Below are 15,873 nucleotides of genomic sequence, written 5' to 3' on the forward strand. Positions count from 1 at the left end.
GGCTCTATGGTGCGACTTGACGGAAGTAGATCTTTTTCAACATACCGGTGGATCATGTTGATTTGTAGACCTACTTGTTCAACTCTTGCCAGGTCGAATAGTAAGCTTCGCGTTTGGGAAAGATACAGTCGCCATACGAGAAATTCTAATTTTCCTGTGGGGCTCAGGACCGGGTATATCCCACCAAGAGGCAGAATCGGAAGTATCCCACATCAAGGGTACCTTTATAAGTGGCCCATGACGATTATTGGCATTTTACAATAAGTGAGCAAAAAAGGGGGATTAAACGCATCTTCTTCTACTTCACAGGCACCCATATTACCGTATCCAAATCAAGTCACTTAAGAGCCATGTTAAGGTTACTTCCAATTAACAGTGCGAACGCCCGAATACTGGTCAGGGAATTTAAACCTCACTTCTCGCTAACAGCTCCAAGAACCTAGGTTGCCGTGGCTATCTCTAGAGCCCAAACCTTTTCCTAAGCCTCGGCTTCCACGATACGGATTGGTCCATTCGAGGTCGGTTTCATCCACGTCCAAAGCGAAATATGCAACGACTCCTTCCCAGGCACTTTCACCTTTAACTGGAAGGGTGCACCGCGAAGCTGCATTACCACATGACGAAAAGCCAAAAGAGACAGTGGATTATGTCCTGTAAGGATTACCACTCCGACAACTGAGCCTAACCTCGGACTGACTTACGCACGTATAGCACATCACTAGATGGCATTGCCAACTGGGCCCGACAGGGATCACTATGGCCACTCAGTTTCGGTCTGGCTTGCTGCGCGGTAGAGATGATGCATTTGTCGATACCGCGCTATGATCAGGATCGCCTGGGAATTATCTTTCGCGCCTCTCCCCGACAATCGGATGTCATGATTGTAGCAGGAACAGTCACGAATAAAATGGCGCCGGCGCTGCGACAGGTGTATGACCAGATGCCAGAACCTCGGTGGGTCATTAGCATGGGAAGTTGTGCGAACGGTGGCGGATATTATCACTACAGTTACAGCGTCGTCAGGGGCGTTGACAGACTCATTCCTGTGGACATCTATGTGCCCGGCTGTCCACCTACAGCTGAGGCTCTCATGTATGGGATCTTCCAGTTGCAGAAGAAAATGAGAAGAACAAGGATCACCCGGATGTGGTACCGAAAATGAGCAATCAAATGCCTACCTCGGCAGTGCATAGCCCGGGTCTCCTCCTTGGGGCTTGGGGCTCTACATGTTCGATCATTTTCATTCCTCGGATGACATAAGTATACTGAGTGTCTCCGGGGTTAACCTTGTTTGGTTCATTTGATTTCACTGTGTCTCTTGTCATCTTGAAAATTACAAATTGCTTTTTATCTTACAATTCATTTTCTTGCAACGTCTGTTCGAAAGATGTTTCGATGTTTAACAGTTTCCGGAGTTCAGCAACTTCATGCGAGATTCGCCCTCCCCAGTGCTACTCCAGTCCACCCCTATATGTTGGCATCTGTAATGGACGATGATCATGAAGCACTACGCAGAGGAAGATGTTTTCCGGCTTGGTGCAAAATCGCTGAGAGAGTGATGTTAAACCACACTTTTCAAGGCGAAGACAAACACAACGCCTTACTAGACGCCACGAGATCTGCCGTGACCTGCTGAAAAGCGCTTCTAGTGCAATGCAGAAAACAGGGAAAGCCACTGCGAAATATGTGATCGGGCTAGTCAAAAGCTCAGATCAGTGAAGTGACAAGGAATACCTTCGTGATTAAGAGGTATCTGGGCTGTATAGGCTATAGAACACAAGAAAATAAGAGGTTTATGATAGATACGAGTGGGACCAGTGATCTTAAAATACCCATCTTGGAAGGAACTTGATTCGGGGCGGAAAAGAATATTAGCGGATCAGTTGCGCTCGGGAATGCCATCCAGGACAAGCAATGTCGAGTAATTGATTCAAATGACACAGAAGGGACTGATACATCTGAATTACTCATGAAGAACTCTGGCTCTTCGCCTTAGCCATGATTTCATCAACCTCCTTGGCGTGCTTCGAGAAATTATCCACCAGGCTATTCCACATCTTAGGCTCATGCTCATGCTTCTTATTACTATTCCACGCATGATCAGTAATTGCGAAGGGGCGGCAAGACTCGAACATGAACGCAATTGATGCCTCGGATATCTGCATCACTGGTGGTGCACTATCTGTGGCCTCCTTGAACTCGTCGTAAGCAACACCATGGGGCACCACTATGAAAGTATCAGCATTGACTCATATTAGGTCGGGGAAATTCCACGATGATCATACTGCCACATTCAAATGACACACTTCCCGGCTGGAATGCGTCCGAACGACCACCATAACCGCCATAGATCAGACCCATTAGTTCGGATGCGGCATTGCGGTGGTAATACGGGGGGCGATATGTGTCTTTGAGACTATTAGCGATATTCACGAGTTAATATGTTTACAGAACATACGCGAGGCAACATCCCAGCGAGGTGAGAAAGTGAGGAAATCAGCCAGGGGTGCAGTGGGATCGCGGGATTTAGCCGTCAGGACACAGAAGATAGACGGATCGATGTGGTCCACGGAGATGGAGCCAACGTTGACAAACTTGGTCAAGTCATATTTGTAGGGAACCTAAACAGGATCAGTTGACTAACGTCCGAATTCAACAGCAGAATGCCTCAAAACTCACATAGTTTCCATGCCACGCTACAACATCATATGGGCTGTGGTCCTGAGTACTCTTGAAGAACTTACCCCCAAGCTTGTAAATAATTTCCCACCGCTCTTGGCCCACCTCATACCGGGCAAGAGGACTCAAAAAGTCCCTTTCATTTGCAAGACCATTAGCACCAAGGGGTCCTAGCTCTGGCAGCTCAAAGTGCGTGCCCCAGACCTCGAGGACGTACCCACGAGAGGGACCATCTGGAAGACTGACGGTAAAGCGGATACCGCGCTGGATAATAACAATCTCACCTGGCTGCACAAACAGAGGCCCGAATTCGGTTTGAATGTCGAGTGCTCCCTGCTGTGGAACAATGAGAAATTCACCATCGGAGTTAACAAACGCCTTCTTCTTCATGCTTGCGTTGGCGACATAGACATGTGTAGCCAGGCCTTCACGCAACATCGGATCACCTGAGCCGGCGACAGTCTTCAATCCTGAGACAAAGTCGACCTCCCCACTTTCAGGGATATCGAAGGGGTGCCATGCCAGCTGGGTAGGGGATACGTGGATTCGTGGATTCAAGGATAGGAAGTTTGCCTCGATATCCTCGTTATCTGGCATCTCCGTCTGTAACAGATGTCAGAAGTGATACCCACAAATAAAAAAGAAGAGAAATAAAGCAGAACTACTTACAAAACCCTGGTGGGCGACAGCAGGGCGGATACGGTATAGCCACGCCTTCTTATTGCACTGTCGTGGAGCCACAAAAGCAGTCGCAGTAATCTGCTCGGCATAAAGACCAAACCTCACTTTGCGAGGGTTATTTTGGCCTTGCGGAATAGTTCCAGGAATTGCCTCGGATGTGAAGCTACAAGGGTTCTTAAATCAGCTTCGAGTCGCCGACGTTAGATATGTATGCAAGGATACGTACGCATTCCCAAAGCCGGACTGATACTATATAATGGTTAGTAAAAGGCATAATAACTTAGGGGATACAATAACCGGCCAACATACCTCATAAGGATCGTTGCGCCTTGTGTTGAAGGAAGGGATAGTTCCATCCTTTTGGGTCTCAGCCCAGTGAAATATCTTTTGATACTCCCCACTGTCCGACAAGTATTCAGTAGCAGACATGGTGGTGAAAAATGGATAGATATCAGGTAGTAAAAAACAATCCACAAAGTAGGGGTTGTTCTATTCGTTTTCTTAAGTAAGTCCGGGATGGGGGCGGGGGGCAAGACAGAGTCTTATATGTGTGATTCAACGTGGGTGAATAGGCCAAATACATGCGAGACCAATCAGTCAATATGGAACTAACGCAGCCCAACACGGCCAGCCAAATTATCCACTTCATCCGTCTACATCCGGGGCGTAAATGTGTAGCAAGGCAAAGATATCTCGTAGAAGACCCGGCACGGCCACGAAGCATAATCTGGATGCGCCATTTTGGTGCATTGAATGACTTACCGGTGGGTCTCCCCCCACAAATCTCGGCAAGGTATGGTCAATCCACTACCGGGCTCGTATGGTAGACCAGCTTCAGGCGATGTATTAGGGGAAATGTCGTTCACATGCGAGCAGGCGACGTGGGGCCAGATGACCCCACATGAGAAAGAGCTGAGTACCGGTGGGGGCTGCGCGGGCGGAGAGAGACTAGGAGTTAAGGGCCGATTTGTTGAAATTTGTCGGGATTAGGATGATTGCTCAACTCTCGAGATGTTAAGAATCTGAAGTGAGGTCTTAGGGTCATTAATTGGTGTTCAGTGTTGTTAATGGTCATGGTACTCCGGCAATTGGCGAAATATATAGAATAACGAAAATATTACTTTGCGATTAGTCTCGACTGGATTCTGTCTATTTTCAGTCTGGTACTCAGACTATGCAGTTTAACAGACTAATTTAACAGACTAATTCTCCCAGCAGTCAGAGAAATGACAATAGGTATAAACGTGTCATTCCCTGTTTCCTTAAGCGCATTGCAATGCCCAACTCTCCGACGACCAGCGAACTGCGACTCATCAATCTCCTTGCATTCCCCAAGAGGTCCATAAGCAAATCTCAGATTTGCAGACCAAGGTTCATCACCATTGACAAACCAAATCCAACGTTGCCGCATCTCCTTTCCAACAGCGCTAGCCGCAGGATTAAACGATAGATCAACCCCATCGAAGAGAAACAGTAGATCAACGGCATGGTGTGCACGACTCGAAGGTAGCCAGGGATTGGGCTGATCTATCACATATCGGAAGACACGCTTGGATGCGGTCCGTAACTTGTCCGCAACGACCTCAACTGGGAGAGTATACCGGGCATCATTGACAAGATCTAAAGCGCCAAGCTTCGCAGCAGTTGGGCGATCACCGACTATTTGGTACATTTTGCGAAGCTTGGTGCCCCATTGTTTAGCATTGTCAAATGTAGCTGCGATTGTCTCTCCGTCGAGGAGCTCGATGCCATTTCGCCAAATAACCGACTGAGGCACATATTAATGATGCTCAAGGGCTAGGGAAAGCTAGGGCTTTACTTACCTCATATTCAACATCACCAATCATCACTTCCTCGACCTGCTCTGGTCGAGTTTCCCATCCTGTCAGTTCAGGCTCCTCTTGGATCCACATTGTATTCACATTACACTCTTTCAGTGCTTGAATCAATACTGTAACGGCGGAATCGCGTAGTGATGTTTGACCAAGCTCGCGGACCTTTGCCTCTAATGCTTTAATAAGACCCTCTCCCTTTTCGACTGGTAGTGGCGATGACAAAAAAAGAGTTCCAGATGCCATGACGGCCCTTTTCACAGGAGGCCCGGTTATGAGATGAGCATGGATGTAGACAGCACCAGCACTTTCGCCCGACAAGGTGATATTCTCCTACACATACTTAGCACAGTCACATATTAGCAGAAAAAGCTGTACATTTGACTTACAGGATCACCCCCGAAACCTGCGATATTTTGTCGCACCCACTCGATAGCCAGACGCTGATCTTTCAGAGCCAGATTCCTTTCTTTGCCATCTCCAAAACTGAAAATATTCAGGCGGTAATTGATCGACACAAAGATGAGAGGTTTTCTGGCCTTGATAGAGTCTGCGACAATTTTGGTCGGGTCACAAAACTTGGAGGCAGCGGAGCAGAATGTGACGATCTGAGAGCCACCATGTATCCAGATGAGGACAGGAAGAGGGCCTTCTGTGTTCGACTTGGGAGGAGATGTGATATCTAGATTCAGGCATTCGAATTCATCCTCTACTTCGGGGGCAATGGCGAAGTCCTCTGGAATACGGAGTAGATGGCGGACATCTAAACTTGGTTGAGGACACACTGGGCTGTATCCAATGTCAGTATTGGATTCAATTGTACCTCATACGTGGTTCATGTTACCCATATTTCGAGGCATCAACAACTCTGTCGAAATTGCGCATAGGCTCGGCCAGCTCAAACCGGGCCGGAATACTAGCATATTTTATACCCAGGAACTGGTACACCGGCACATTTTGATCATCACGCCGAATGCCCTTGAATGTGGCATTCAGAGCGAGGTGCTGGATTTCCGGAGTTGCCATGATAAATCCTCAAACGTTAGAACTGGATAGGTAGCAGCTTGAAAACATGGGAAAACATCCAAGGTTAGCTGACATAGCTCCATGGTCTTTCAACAAATCCTGAGACTATATTGATATGCCCATACTCTTCGTGGGGCTGCGGGAACACTTGCTGGGGTGGGGTTCTTTTCGTGTGGGGAGAAATTAATACAACTATCCGTAACATGATTTGATTTGTTTTCTTTTCTTCTAATATGCTCAGTTCTACTATAACTAGGGGATATTGTTGAAATGAGACATAAAAGTGGGAGCATATAGAGAATTAAGAAGGTTCCAAGGTTATCCAGGCTGTCATAGATGAGGTACACGAAACGTGTGGAGCCTGTCAGTGCAGGAGGCAAGAAAGAGGACAATATTTACAATTATTGACGACTGTTGAAATGGTTGTACATATGTATTCATTTGAACTGTCACAATTGGGGTTGGTGTTGGGGAAAGGGGGAAGGGATTGCATGTGGGGTATTTACCCGGGCACACCAAGAATGGCTTTGGCGACTCATCCCCGACTAGGATATGAGTTTATTTTCAACAACAGCAACAAAGACATATATGTGATCATTGTTCAATACCTCCCAGGACAGAATCAGCCTGCCTCTGGTATTCCAATGCGAGCAGTCTCAAGATTTCCGCCATCCTGGGAGTAACCCCCCAAACCCAAACCTAAAGTAAGACCCTTAGATAACGCAAATATCAGATGGTGAAGTAGGTATCAATGTACATCGCCAAGTAAGGCCGCCCACGCGCGAGCCAGAAGCGCAGCCAATGAATAACCTTCGATATTTGGTTCGTGCTCGTATTGCACCTCAGCGAGTAGAGATCTCAGGTCGTCAACAAGTTGTAATTCTTCATTTGAGGGCTGTTGCCCGGCTACATCTACCTCCATGCTATGGACCCACTTGGTCAATAGAAGGGCTGAGGAGAGAGATCAATTAGCCAGTCGATCCAATAGGACGAAACGAATGAATGAGAATGTGAAGGAGAGACGACAAGACTCACCACTATCCCACCCAGCCACCGCATGCTCAATACTCCAGGAGAAAGCAGCGGTTTTGCTAACAAGCGTAGCACCTATGGTAACTGGGCCTTTGAACCCTTCGTAAGCCTTGCTTGCAGCTTTGGTCACAAATTCATTCCTTTCCAGCGGTGTAGTTACATATGTCTTTACTGCCCGTGACAGCGCCTCGTGATCATCCACAAGGAGCGCTAAGCGGTTGAATGAATGCGATGGCGGTAAAAGCCGCGAGTAGCCAGCACGAAGTACTGCACTGCAGTTGAAAACAAGGGTATGCTCTGGGTCATCCCAAGCTACCTTGTAATCATAAGATCGACCCGCCTGTAAGGCAGCTTCAGTCCGTTCTAGTGTTGAGATCGCCGCTCGGAGCAAGGTGGTTCGTAAGTTTTCATGTGGCCAAATGCCCAGAGAGAAACGGCTGACGGTTTGCGCAAGCTGGTTCAGGTGCCAAAGGTAGATGTTTATGGCGTGCATGACGACTAGTGCTGTGAATCCGCTTATACAGTAAGGCTCACTGTTTGGAGGAGTTGGCGGGGCACGAATCATGCACTCTAGAATGCTCTGAATGGTATGCTGTGGGCTGTTGGGGTGGGATCTCTGCAGTTCCTCCCATTCCTCGGATGTTTTAGCCGCCCATAACTCGTTGCTAGCAGGGGCTTCGATCATGAGATCCCGGTCAATTACAAAACCGGGCGTCATATTAAATGTGATCATAAGCGAATCACTTAGGATAAACATGACACAGAGCGCCCTTTTCGTTTGTTCAAAATTGATCCAATCAGACCATGTCATTGTTTTGCGGTTCGTAGCAAGGTTTTGCAAGTCAATCCTCCTCCATTGGTATTCCTATTGAGGGGTAAGTTTCTCATCAAAATGAAATAAATGTGAACAATGGGCTGAGATGAACGGACCAGCATCATAAAACCAATTTTGCTGAACATTTCCGAAGCAAGACTCCGCCGATGGCTGAATACAGCAAACATAGTTAGGAGGATCTTAGTTTGCAAGACCCACAACCGAGGCCGAGACGTGCCATCTGGTTTCGAGGTGGCTGCAGATGAAACATATATGGGAGTCAGTTAACCTTTATCCAGGAGGCAGACCGATGCCGAATCCCAAGGCTTACTATTGTCTCTGACAACCTGAAAAGGTCATACGCACGACGCCGCCTCAGACGGTACAGTGCACCAATACTTGCCATTGCAAGTATTAAGGGAGATGGCGTATCGAGGGGGAGAAGGATGGCAAATGAATGAATGGCAGATGTATGTGAAAACATTCGATATAACTCTTGATAAACTGCTGCAGCTCATTGAGTTTAAAAAAGTTACAATCGGGGTCAGGGTTTCCGAGTTGCACCGAGGCATCTCTGTGAATTCTTTCGAAGTCTGTTTCGTTGATTATATATCGTGGAGATTGATCAGACTTCTCCTGGAGAATGGTGGGGAGACTTTGTGTCAGGTTACTTGGATCCCTAGACCACGTATGTGAAGGCGATGTCCCTAGATCCGCTTGAAAGTCCAAAGAGCCTAGGCCGTCGAGAAAGCCATCTCCTAGTGTCGTGCCACATGCTGCTCCTATTGGATGTTCTGCTGCTGGATTTGTGTGATTAACATCTTGGGATGAAGTGGAGGTGGGTGGTATCTCGCGCTCTCCATTCGGGGCTGAGACAACCCCGTTTATGTCGTCTATGCCAGTATACCGGGTCGCACCAGGAGTGCCTCCAAGTAATAAATGCATAAATAAAGGGTCAGATCCGGTTGGAGTATCGTGGCCACCGACAGTGGATAGTGATGGAAACTGAAGCCCGTATTGGTAAAGGGAAGGCCCCGAAGGGAGTGAAAGCCCATTGGCGTGATACATTAGTGGAGCAACCTGGAGACTTGATTCTACCTCGCCCGGCATAGAGGGGACATCGTTGTCCTGAGTCTCTTGTGGAAGGGGACCTTTCCCCAGAGGCTGCGGTAGGCTTGACGATATATTATGCAGTGCGGGACCTTCGCTATCGGAGTCTTCCATATTGGGGGGGTCGCAGGGGTCGGGGTTCTCGGAAGCGTCTGAGGAAGGAGAATTCTCTGGCATATCATGGCCAGCATTGTTGACATACTGTTCTGCATGAATCGTACGTTCGTGGCGACGCAGGAGGTCCCTGAGAATCGATCAGAATCACTCCGTAGAATAGGAAGCAGGCAGGAAATATGAAATTGAAGAAGGATATCTTACTTCCGGCCATACCGTTTCCCACACTTCCGACAAGGAAATGGCCGCTCCTGAGTATGCATCAACTCGTGGCGCGCACAGTGCTCACTGCGTTTGAAGGACTTGTTGCAGCTCATGCATGTGAACCTTCTAGGCTCTTTGCCATTATCGCTGATCCTCGGTTGCTTGGTGGGTGCCATAGTGAGTTAGCCAACAAAGGGGAACCACGACGCTCTCCCTCCGTGCTAATGAGTTCGGATTACCCCGGTCCCCAAGGCTATGAGGGTTCGTAGCTACAGCGTCCAATAGATGGGCGTCTCAAGCGCTAGGACTGAATTGAATATTGGGCCAAAGAGAGAACGTGTGGGGAAATCAAGTTGGCGGTGTCTCGCCTAAACGCGGGGAATGTGAAAATGCGGGGAACTAAACCCGATTAGGCTCACGAATAAATACGACGGAGGCCAAATGGTATTGATGCAGTTACTTGTTCTATGCTTCTATGTTTGATACTTGCATAATTGGAATTGAGTAATAATTGAAAGTGGCACAGTGAGCGTGTCTACCTATGGCAGGGCTAGTACACCGCATTCGCAGCAGCCTCACAATCCTTTCGGATCAAGGCAGCGTGTGCCTGGCTTCTAACGGTCACTTTAGCCGAGAATGGTGGGGAGTTTTTGGTTAGCTGAGGAATGCGCATTGTATCAATTGGCTCCCCGGATACCTCGTGAAAGTCAAAACAGTAGAGCAGGCGAGCAATGGCAATCCACACATTTGTCTCCCCGACCTTCCAACCAACACACACTCGTCGACCTGCAAGTGAGTTAGCATACTTTCAAAGCCACATTAGCAGGACATACCAGGTCCAAAAGCCCAGTGACCTTTCAGAGCATTGTCCAAATCATCATTGAGGAACCGATCGGGCCAGAATCGTTCCGGCTCTTCATATTCATCTGGGTTCAAGGCTATTGCCCACGCGTTCCAGGTAAAGATTGTCCCCTTAGGGAAACGATATCCCTCGTACTCATCATCTCTGGTTAGTGCAGTCGGAGCACCGATCTCAGCAATGTTGGGTCTCCAGCGGAATCCTTCCTTCACGACTGCCGTAATGTATGGAAGTAGGGATCTGTCTTCCCACTGCGGCAGTCGCTCAGCATTTGCACCACACACGGAATCGAGTTGCCTTCGCGCTTTTACCACCCAGTCAGGGTAACAGATAGCCCCGGCAATGATTTGACCAATAGTGACACGCGAAGTGTCGCTTCCCGCTTCCATCAGTGATCCAAACACGAAGAGCTTCTGGGTGTCGTCTATCTGTTGTATTTCTTTGCTTTCGAGGAAGCCTACCCCGAAGCATCTTCGTTGAGTGCCGTCCTTGATCCTCTGTTCGAGCCGGGCGAGTTCTCGCTTGTAAACTCTATGGAGCACTCTGGGGTCAGTCACTTAAACAACGCAGTGGCTTGAGACCCGAGACTCCTCGGGACGAAACGCTGTTTACCTTTTGGTCTTTTCGAAAATTGCCTCTCCTCTTGGCCTCCACCATTGGAGTAATTTGGGCAGTTTGGCAAATACTGGGAAAGCATCCACGATGTTGACGCCGGGTTGTTGGTTCTCTAGGAAGAGCTCAATTGTTTCGAATAGCTCTGTCACTTCAGGGTCATCAAGAAGCGACCGGCGCCCGAAGACAACGCTCATGATAACAGAGTTAGCGTACCGTCCATTCGCAGACCACCATCTTTCCGGAGCATGTAGGTAGTCCCAGCAAAGTTGCTTCGATTCAAGATCCTGGAAAGGCCGGAAAATATCCTGGTTTTTCCCGTTTAGAATTTGGTGCATGATCTTCCGTAGAAGCCGCCATCGATCGTTGTAAGGCATGAGGACGATCCGAGAGTCCCCTGACATGATTCCTTGTGTCATAGGAAAAGGGGGCCTGGAACTGTAGATCGCCGCGCGACGTTCCATGAGATCGGTGACCACGCGCGACGAGTTGAGAAAAACCCATGTGCTGCCTCCAAATTTGCATGTAAACCTTACAAGGTCAGTTTGTTAGCGAGGTAACTCGATGCCCGGAATTATAGTCATACATCTCCCCGTATTTCTCTGCTAGTCTTTTGCCCCATGGTCCCTGTTGTATGGCTGGAATTTGGAAGCTATTTCCAAAGATCGGGACTCCTGGTACCTGCGGTGGCAATTTGTACTTTTTATGCCATCGGAAGGTCGTGTAGGCATACCGGACGAGAAGTAGAGCAATGATACCGACTACGCCAGTGGTAAAAACCAGGCCTCCATCTGTATCCATTTTATCACACCAATTGAGATGACAGAGATTGTAATTTTTTCGTCCCTATTTCGCGCCAATATTTTATATGGACTCATCCAGGATTGTGTCGTGGGGTAAAGATTTGGGCAATGTGGGGGAGTTAGGTCGGCGTAGTTATCCTCAACTGACGCATAGTACCATTTCCCAAATTGAGTCTTCCATTTTCCTCGAAAGAAATAATTAGGTGGGCGTTATTACTTTCGGCACTGCTGGGCTCCCCCACAATTTCACTCTTTATCCGGTGATGGTTAGAACGTTTGCTTACTATTCCAAGGTTGCTACATATACTTACTACTCTACAATCCAACATCTGAAGACCTCAAATACTGCGATAAACACCGAGATACCTATTTCGTCATGACACGCCCGCCTTTCAAGGTAGTTGCACCAGAGTTGGAGTTCACCCGCGTTGACCTTGTCTCACGATCTAACTGTGTCTGCGACTAGATCATCGTCGTCGGTGCGGGTCCCGCCGGACTACTACTTTCACTATTGTTGGCCCAGCATGGCATCCGTGTCACTATTCTCGATGCAGCTAAAGGACTGGACGATCGACCGCGGGCGACTCACTACGGGCCCCCTGCCGTCCATGAGTTGCGTCGTGCAGGAGTCATCGATGATGTTCTAGCCGAGGGCTTCCTTCCTGGAAAGATGTGCTGGCGCAAGCTTGATGGAACCTACTTGGCTGGAATCGACAACGCAGTCCTCGGTGACCATCCGGATCGAGTGGCCTGTCTGCCCCTGGACCGGCTTGGAAAGATCCTATTCCGACACCTAGAGCGCGAAAAGAGTGCCGAAATCAAATGGAACCACCGTGTCACGGACATAGGACAGGATGATGATAAAGCATGGGTCAAAGTTACTACGCCCACCGACGAAGTTAGCATGGAGGCTGATTACATCGTCGGATGTGATGGGGCCAGCTCTCAAATCCGGCGATCTTTGCATGGTGACTGGACATTCCCTGGAACTACATGGGACGAGCAGATCGTCGCAACCAACGTCTACTATGATTTTGATAAGTATGGATACGAGGATGCTAACTTCATAATCCATCCGGAACATTGGCATATGGCGTCTCGTATCAGCAAGGACGGCATGTGGCGTGTCTCATACGGAGAGAAGAGTGGCCTGACGCATGACGAGCTTGTCGCTCGCCAGCCTATGAAGTTCCGAGAGATGCTCCCCGGGAATCCATCTCCAAAGGAATACAAGCTCGCAAGTTTCAGTCCCTACCGTGTGCATCAGCGGCTAGCCCAGAGAATGAGAGAGGGGAGGTTTCTTCTGGCTGCGGATGCTGCCCATCTATGCAACCCTTTGTAAGGCTCTCCCTGTTCTAAACCCTCGTTCTCTGTTACTCAAATTGAACAATGACTAATCTTCTGACAGCGGTGGACTTGGACTGACTGGTGGAGTTGTTGATGTCGGCGGATTGAGTGACTGCTTAGTTGGTATCTGGAACAACCAGGCAAGCCCGGATATTTTGGAGGTCTACGATCAAGTGAGAAGACACAAGTACAGCGAGATGGTTGACCCTATGTCCAGTGAAAATTTGCGACGTATGTTTGAGAGTGATCCTGATACAATTCTTGACCCAGGCCAGGATGACCTTATGACACTGTGCAAGAAGGCTGAGAATGATGTTGATTTTGCTAAAGAGATGGCGTTGGGTATCAATGCTTTAAAGTATGATTTCACTCAACACTACAAGAAACCGAAAGACATTGCGGGAAACCTGTGATGAGACTACAGTCTAATGCATTCCTGCGGGCAATGCCTTCATGAGGTTTTGTCAGATATTACTTTTCTCTTTGGTCTCGTTTCGCTAGATCTTTCTAGCTTTTGTGCTGTTGTTTCCTTGTCCCACGAAGCTATTTAAATCAACTTGATGGCAGCAGATAGAGATTCACAATTACTTTTGTCGATAACTTCTAGGAAGCAGTGTTCAGGCAAATACACAAGTAAGTAAACAGTCGAATAAACTTTTATTCGTGGCATAGCTCTGTGTTAAATGACCATACTATAATGATCCTTATTCTGTCTAAAATTCCAAGTGATAGGCTAGTTAGTCATTTCGTGTCCAATGTAGTTATGTAGTTACTATACTTACATTGGCGATACCGACCCCACACGGATATGACGTACGGGGACTGCATGGTACATAAAAAATGTGTAGTCGTATAAACATTACATTTCGTCCACGTTGGTCGTCATAATGTGTTGAGGCCTGGTCATACTGCCGATCTGTAAAGACCGGACCTCAACAAATCCGTCCGTACGAGGATGTTGTTTCCAAATCATACCTTGTTGTGTTTTTCATGAGTCAGAAGCATATGGACCGTGGAGGTAATGTGACTCTTACCAGAATTGAGAAGCAAACATAATAGGACACCCTATGTGTCAAGCTTAACTCATTGTCGTCGCAGTTCAGAAAGCAAGCCCCACTAGGTTGTCGCTAGCCAAAAAGCACGAACTTCTCATCTTCTCGCTCCTACATAGCTGGTGAAATTAGAAACACCATATAGTAGTCAGTCGAAACGCTAGTGGAAACGGCAGTCTGGAATATGATAAAAACAACTACAGAAACAAGCCCGAAGTCGCAATAGAGGCTTCCTAAGTTTCAGATAGGGTTCTGCATGGCACTGGCAACAAATAAAGCTCCGTAGATGGAAAAGGGGGGCCTTTAGGCCTAGTTTTAGATCTTTCTTTCGCATAATGAGTTAAGTTGTCAATCTTCGCTGTCCCTCTGCGATATCACTGCTCAACTGCTCCCCCATCCACAATGGCTGTGTCTCCATCAGCTTCTCCTCCAGATCTACGATTCTATGGCCTGCCACAAAGAAGGCCTTGCCGTTAATCTCAGGTTGCAGCAGTGGTAGGAGAAGAGCATGAGCAACTCCCCAGGGCTGGTTGGCGGGGAGATTACCCCACAACGTAACCACCGAGGGAGGGACCATATTCGTAACTAGAGTGGAGTAAAGATTAGAGCTGCACTTCACCTGTGTCTCTATCACCTTCCGATTGGGATGTTCTTACTGGTCATCCATGGCGCCACAACATTTATGGTGGTGTTCTGCCTGACAAGTTGAGACCTCAATCCACGCATAAGGCCCAGAACCCCCGTCTTTGCTGCACAGTATAGGTACAGTGGAGGGGTTTCGAGGTAACTGGCTGCGCTTGCTGTCAAGACAATCTGGCACTTTGTCTCCGGCCACTTGCTGAAGAAATGCACAGCACTTTTGACTGTGTAGACTGCACCAACTAAGTTCACGGAGATACTCCCTAAATTGGGTGGAAGGAGCCTGCCATCTCCGTCAAGAGATTCTGCAAGTAGGTCTTCTTTATTCATTCCCGCGTTTGCAAGAACGGAGTGGATTATGCCGAACTCCTTGACCCCTGCTTCGAAAAGCGATAGAACATCATTCCATTTGGATATATCGGTTTTACGAAACAGAACCGGTCTATCAGGGAGGGTGTTAGATGGATTGAGCTTTTAGTGCGCAGCATTGTGGATCGGCGGTGGTACCCTTGGAGTTCGTTCACAAGCTTGTTCCCTTCGTCTACATCCAAGTCCCCCAATACAAGATTTGCGCCATGGCCTATGTGCTTGCGTTAGCAGGAATATCAATTCAACTTTTGGATTTGTCTACCATGCGCAATCTGAGCAGCCGCTCGTCCAATTCCGCTAGCAGCGCCAGTGATCAGGATAGTTCGACCACGCAGGTTCCGAAGCTGCTCCTTGTCAAAAGAATAAACAGACATGCCTTCTTGATCGATCGAATGTTCTGCATCTATTAGCTTTCTTTAGCTGTTTATATACTCGTGGTGGGGATGAAAGCCACATTGACTTGCACTGATCAAAGCAGCTCAATAACCCCCACATTGTACCCCACAGCCAATTTTCAAGGTATGGGATGGAGAAGGTGGGGGAGGTGGGATTCGCGTCATATTTGTTGGATGTCTCAGGCATCACATGTTAGCTAGAACAGATTGTATATAGGTTTTTCTTTTGGAAAAGGAAAGTATAGTCCGCCGGCTCTCTCTCCCTCTTTTCCCTCTTCGTCCATTCCAATCCATACAGTGCTTTC

General features: G+C 48.0%; 8 protein-coding genes across 8 annotated transcripts; 2 read left to right on the plus strand and 6 right to left on the minus strand.

The window, feature by feature from the left end:
* Positions 1–907: 907 nt before the first annotated feature.
* On the plus strand, positions 908–1,162 carry N7489_000125 (uncharacterized protein; the record flags this gene model as incomplete). Its single annotated transcript, XM_056705881.1, has 1 exon — positions 908–1,162. The coding sequence occupies one exon, from the start codon at positions 908–910 to the stop codon at positions 1,160–1,162; it is 255 nt and encodes an 84-aa protein (XP_056570183.1).
* An 805-nt stretch (positions 1,163–1,967) lies between these two features.
* On the minus strand, positions 1,968–3,789 carry N7489_000126 (putative homogentisate 1,2-dioxygenase; the record flags this gene model as incomplete). The annotated part of the gene is made up of 7 exons (XM_056705882.1): positions 1,968–2,227; positions 2,286–2,408; positions 2,459–2,621; positions 2,680–3,282; positions 3,349–3,523; positions 3,587–3,609; positions 3,670–3,789. The coding sequence occupies 7 exons, from the start codon at positions 3,787–3,789 to the stop codon at positions 1,968–1,970; spliced, it is 1,467 nt and encodes a 488-aa protein (XP_056570184.1).
* A 760-nt stretch (positions 3,790–4,549) lies between these two features.
* Positions 4,550–6,218, minus strand: N7489_000127 (uncharacterized protein; the record flags this gene model as incomplete). The annotated part of the gene is made up of 4 exons (XM_056705883.1): positions 4,550–5,128; positions 5,184–5,525; positions 5,582–5,981; positions 6,037–6,218. The coding sequence occupies 4 exons, from the start codon at positions 6,216–6,218 to the stop codon at positions 4,550–4,552; spliced, it is 1,503 nt and encodes a 500-aa protein (XP_056570185.1).
* Positions 6,219–6,966: 748 nt separating this feature from the next.
* Positions 6,967–7,968, minus strand: N7489_000128 (uncharacterized protein; the record flags this gene model as incomplete). The annotated part of the gene is made up of 2 exons (XM_056705884.1): positions 6,967–7,169; positions 7,254–7,968. 2 exons carry the CDS (start codon positions 7,966–7,968, stop codon positions 6,967–6,969), a joined length of 918 nt encoding a protein of 305 aa, XP_056570186.1.
* Positions 7,969–8,478: 510 nt separating this feature from the next.
* N7489_000129 (C2H2-type zinc finger protein) lies at positions 8,479–9,668 on the minus strand (the record flags this gene model as incomplete). The annotated part of the gene is made up of 2 exons (XM_056705885.1): positions 8,479–9,418; positions 9,505–9,668. 2 exons carry the CDS (start codon positions 9,666–9,668, stop codon positions 8,479–8,481), a joined length of 1,104 nt encoding a protein of 367 aa, XP_056570187.1.
* Positions 9,669–10,042: 374 nt separating this feature from the next.
* On the minus strand, positions 10,043–11,764 carry N7489_000130 (cytochrome P450; the record flags this gene model as incomplete). Its single annotated transcript, XM_056705886.1, has 4 exons — positions 10,043–10,278; positions 10,326–10,894; positions 10,964–11,494; positions 11,550–11,764. 4 exons carry the CDS (start codon positions 11,762–11,764, stop codon positions 10,043–10,045), a joined length of 1,551 nt encoding a protein of 516 aa, XP_056570188.1.
* A 378-nt stretch (positions 11,765–12,142) lies between these two features.
* Positions 12,143–13,108, plus strand: N7489_000131 (FAD-dependent oxidoreductase; the record flags this gene model as incomplete). Its single annotated transcript, XM_056705887.1, has 2 exons — positions 12,143–12,163; positions 12,233–13,108. The coding sequence occupies 2 exons, from the start codon at positions 12,143–12,145 to the stop codon at positions 13,106–13,108; spliced, it is 897 nt and encodes a 298-aa protein (XP_056570189.1).
* A 1,397-nt stretch (positions 13,109–14,505) lies between these two features.
* Positions 14,506–15,547, minus strand: N7489_000132 (uncharacterized protein; the record flags this gene model as incomplete). The annotated part of the gene is made up of 4 exons (XM_056705888.1): positions 14,506–14,750; positions 14,822–15,246; positions 15,312–15,384; positions 15,436–15,547. The coding sequence occupies 4 exons, from the start codon at positions 15,545–15,547 to the stop codon at positions 14,506–14,508; spliced, it is 855 nt and encodes a 284-aa protein (XP_056570190.1).
* Positions 15,548–15,873: the final 326 nt, after the last annotated feature.

This window comes from Penicillium chrysogenum (assembly GCF_028827035.1).
Source record: "Penicillium chrysogenum strain IBT 35668 chromosome Unknown utg000001l_segment0_segment0, whole genome shotgun sequence".
NCBI lineage: Eukaryota > Fungi > Ascomycota > Eurotiomycetes > Eurotiales > Aspergillaceae > Penicillium > Penicillium chrysogenum.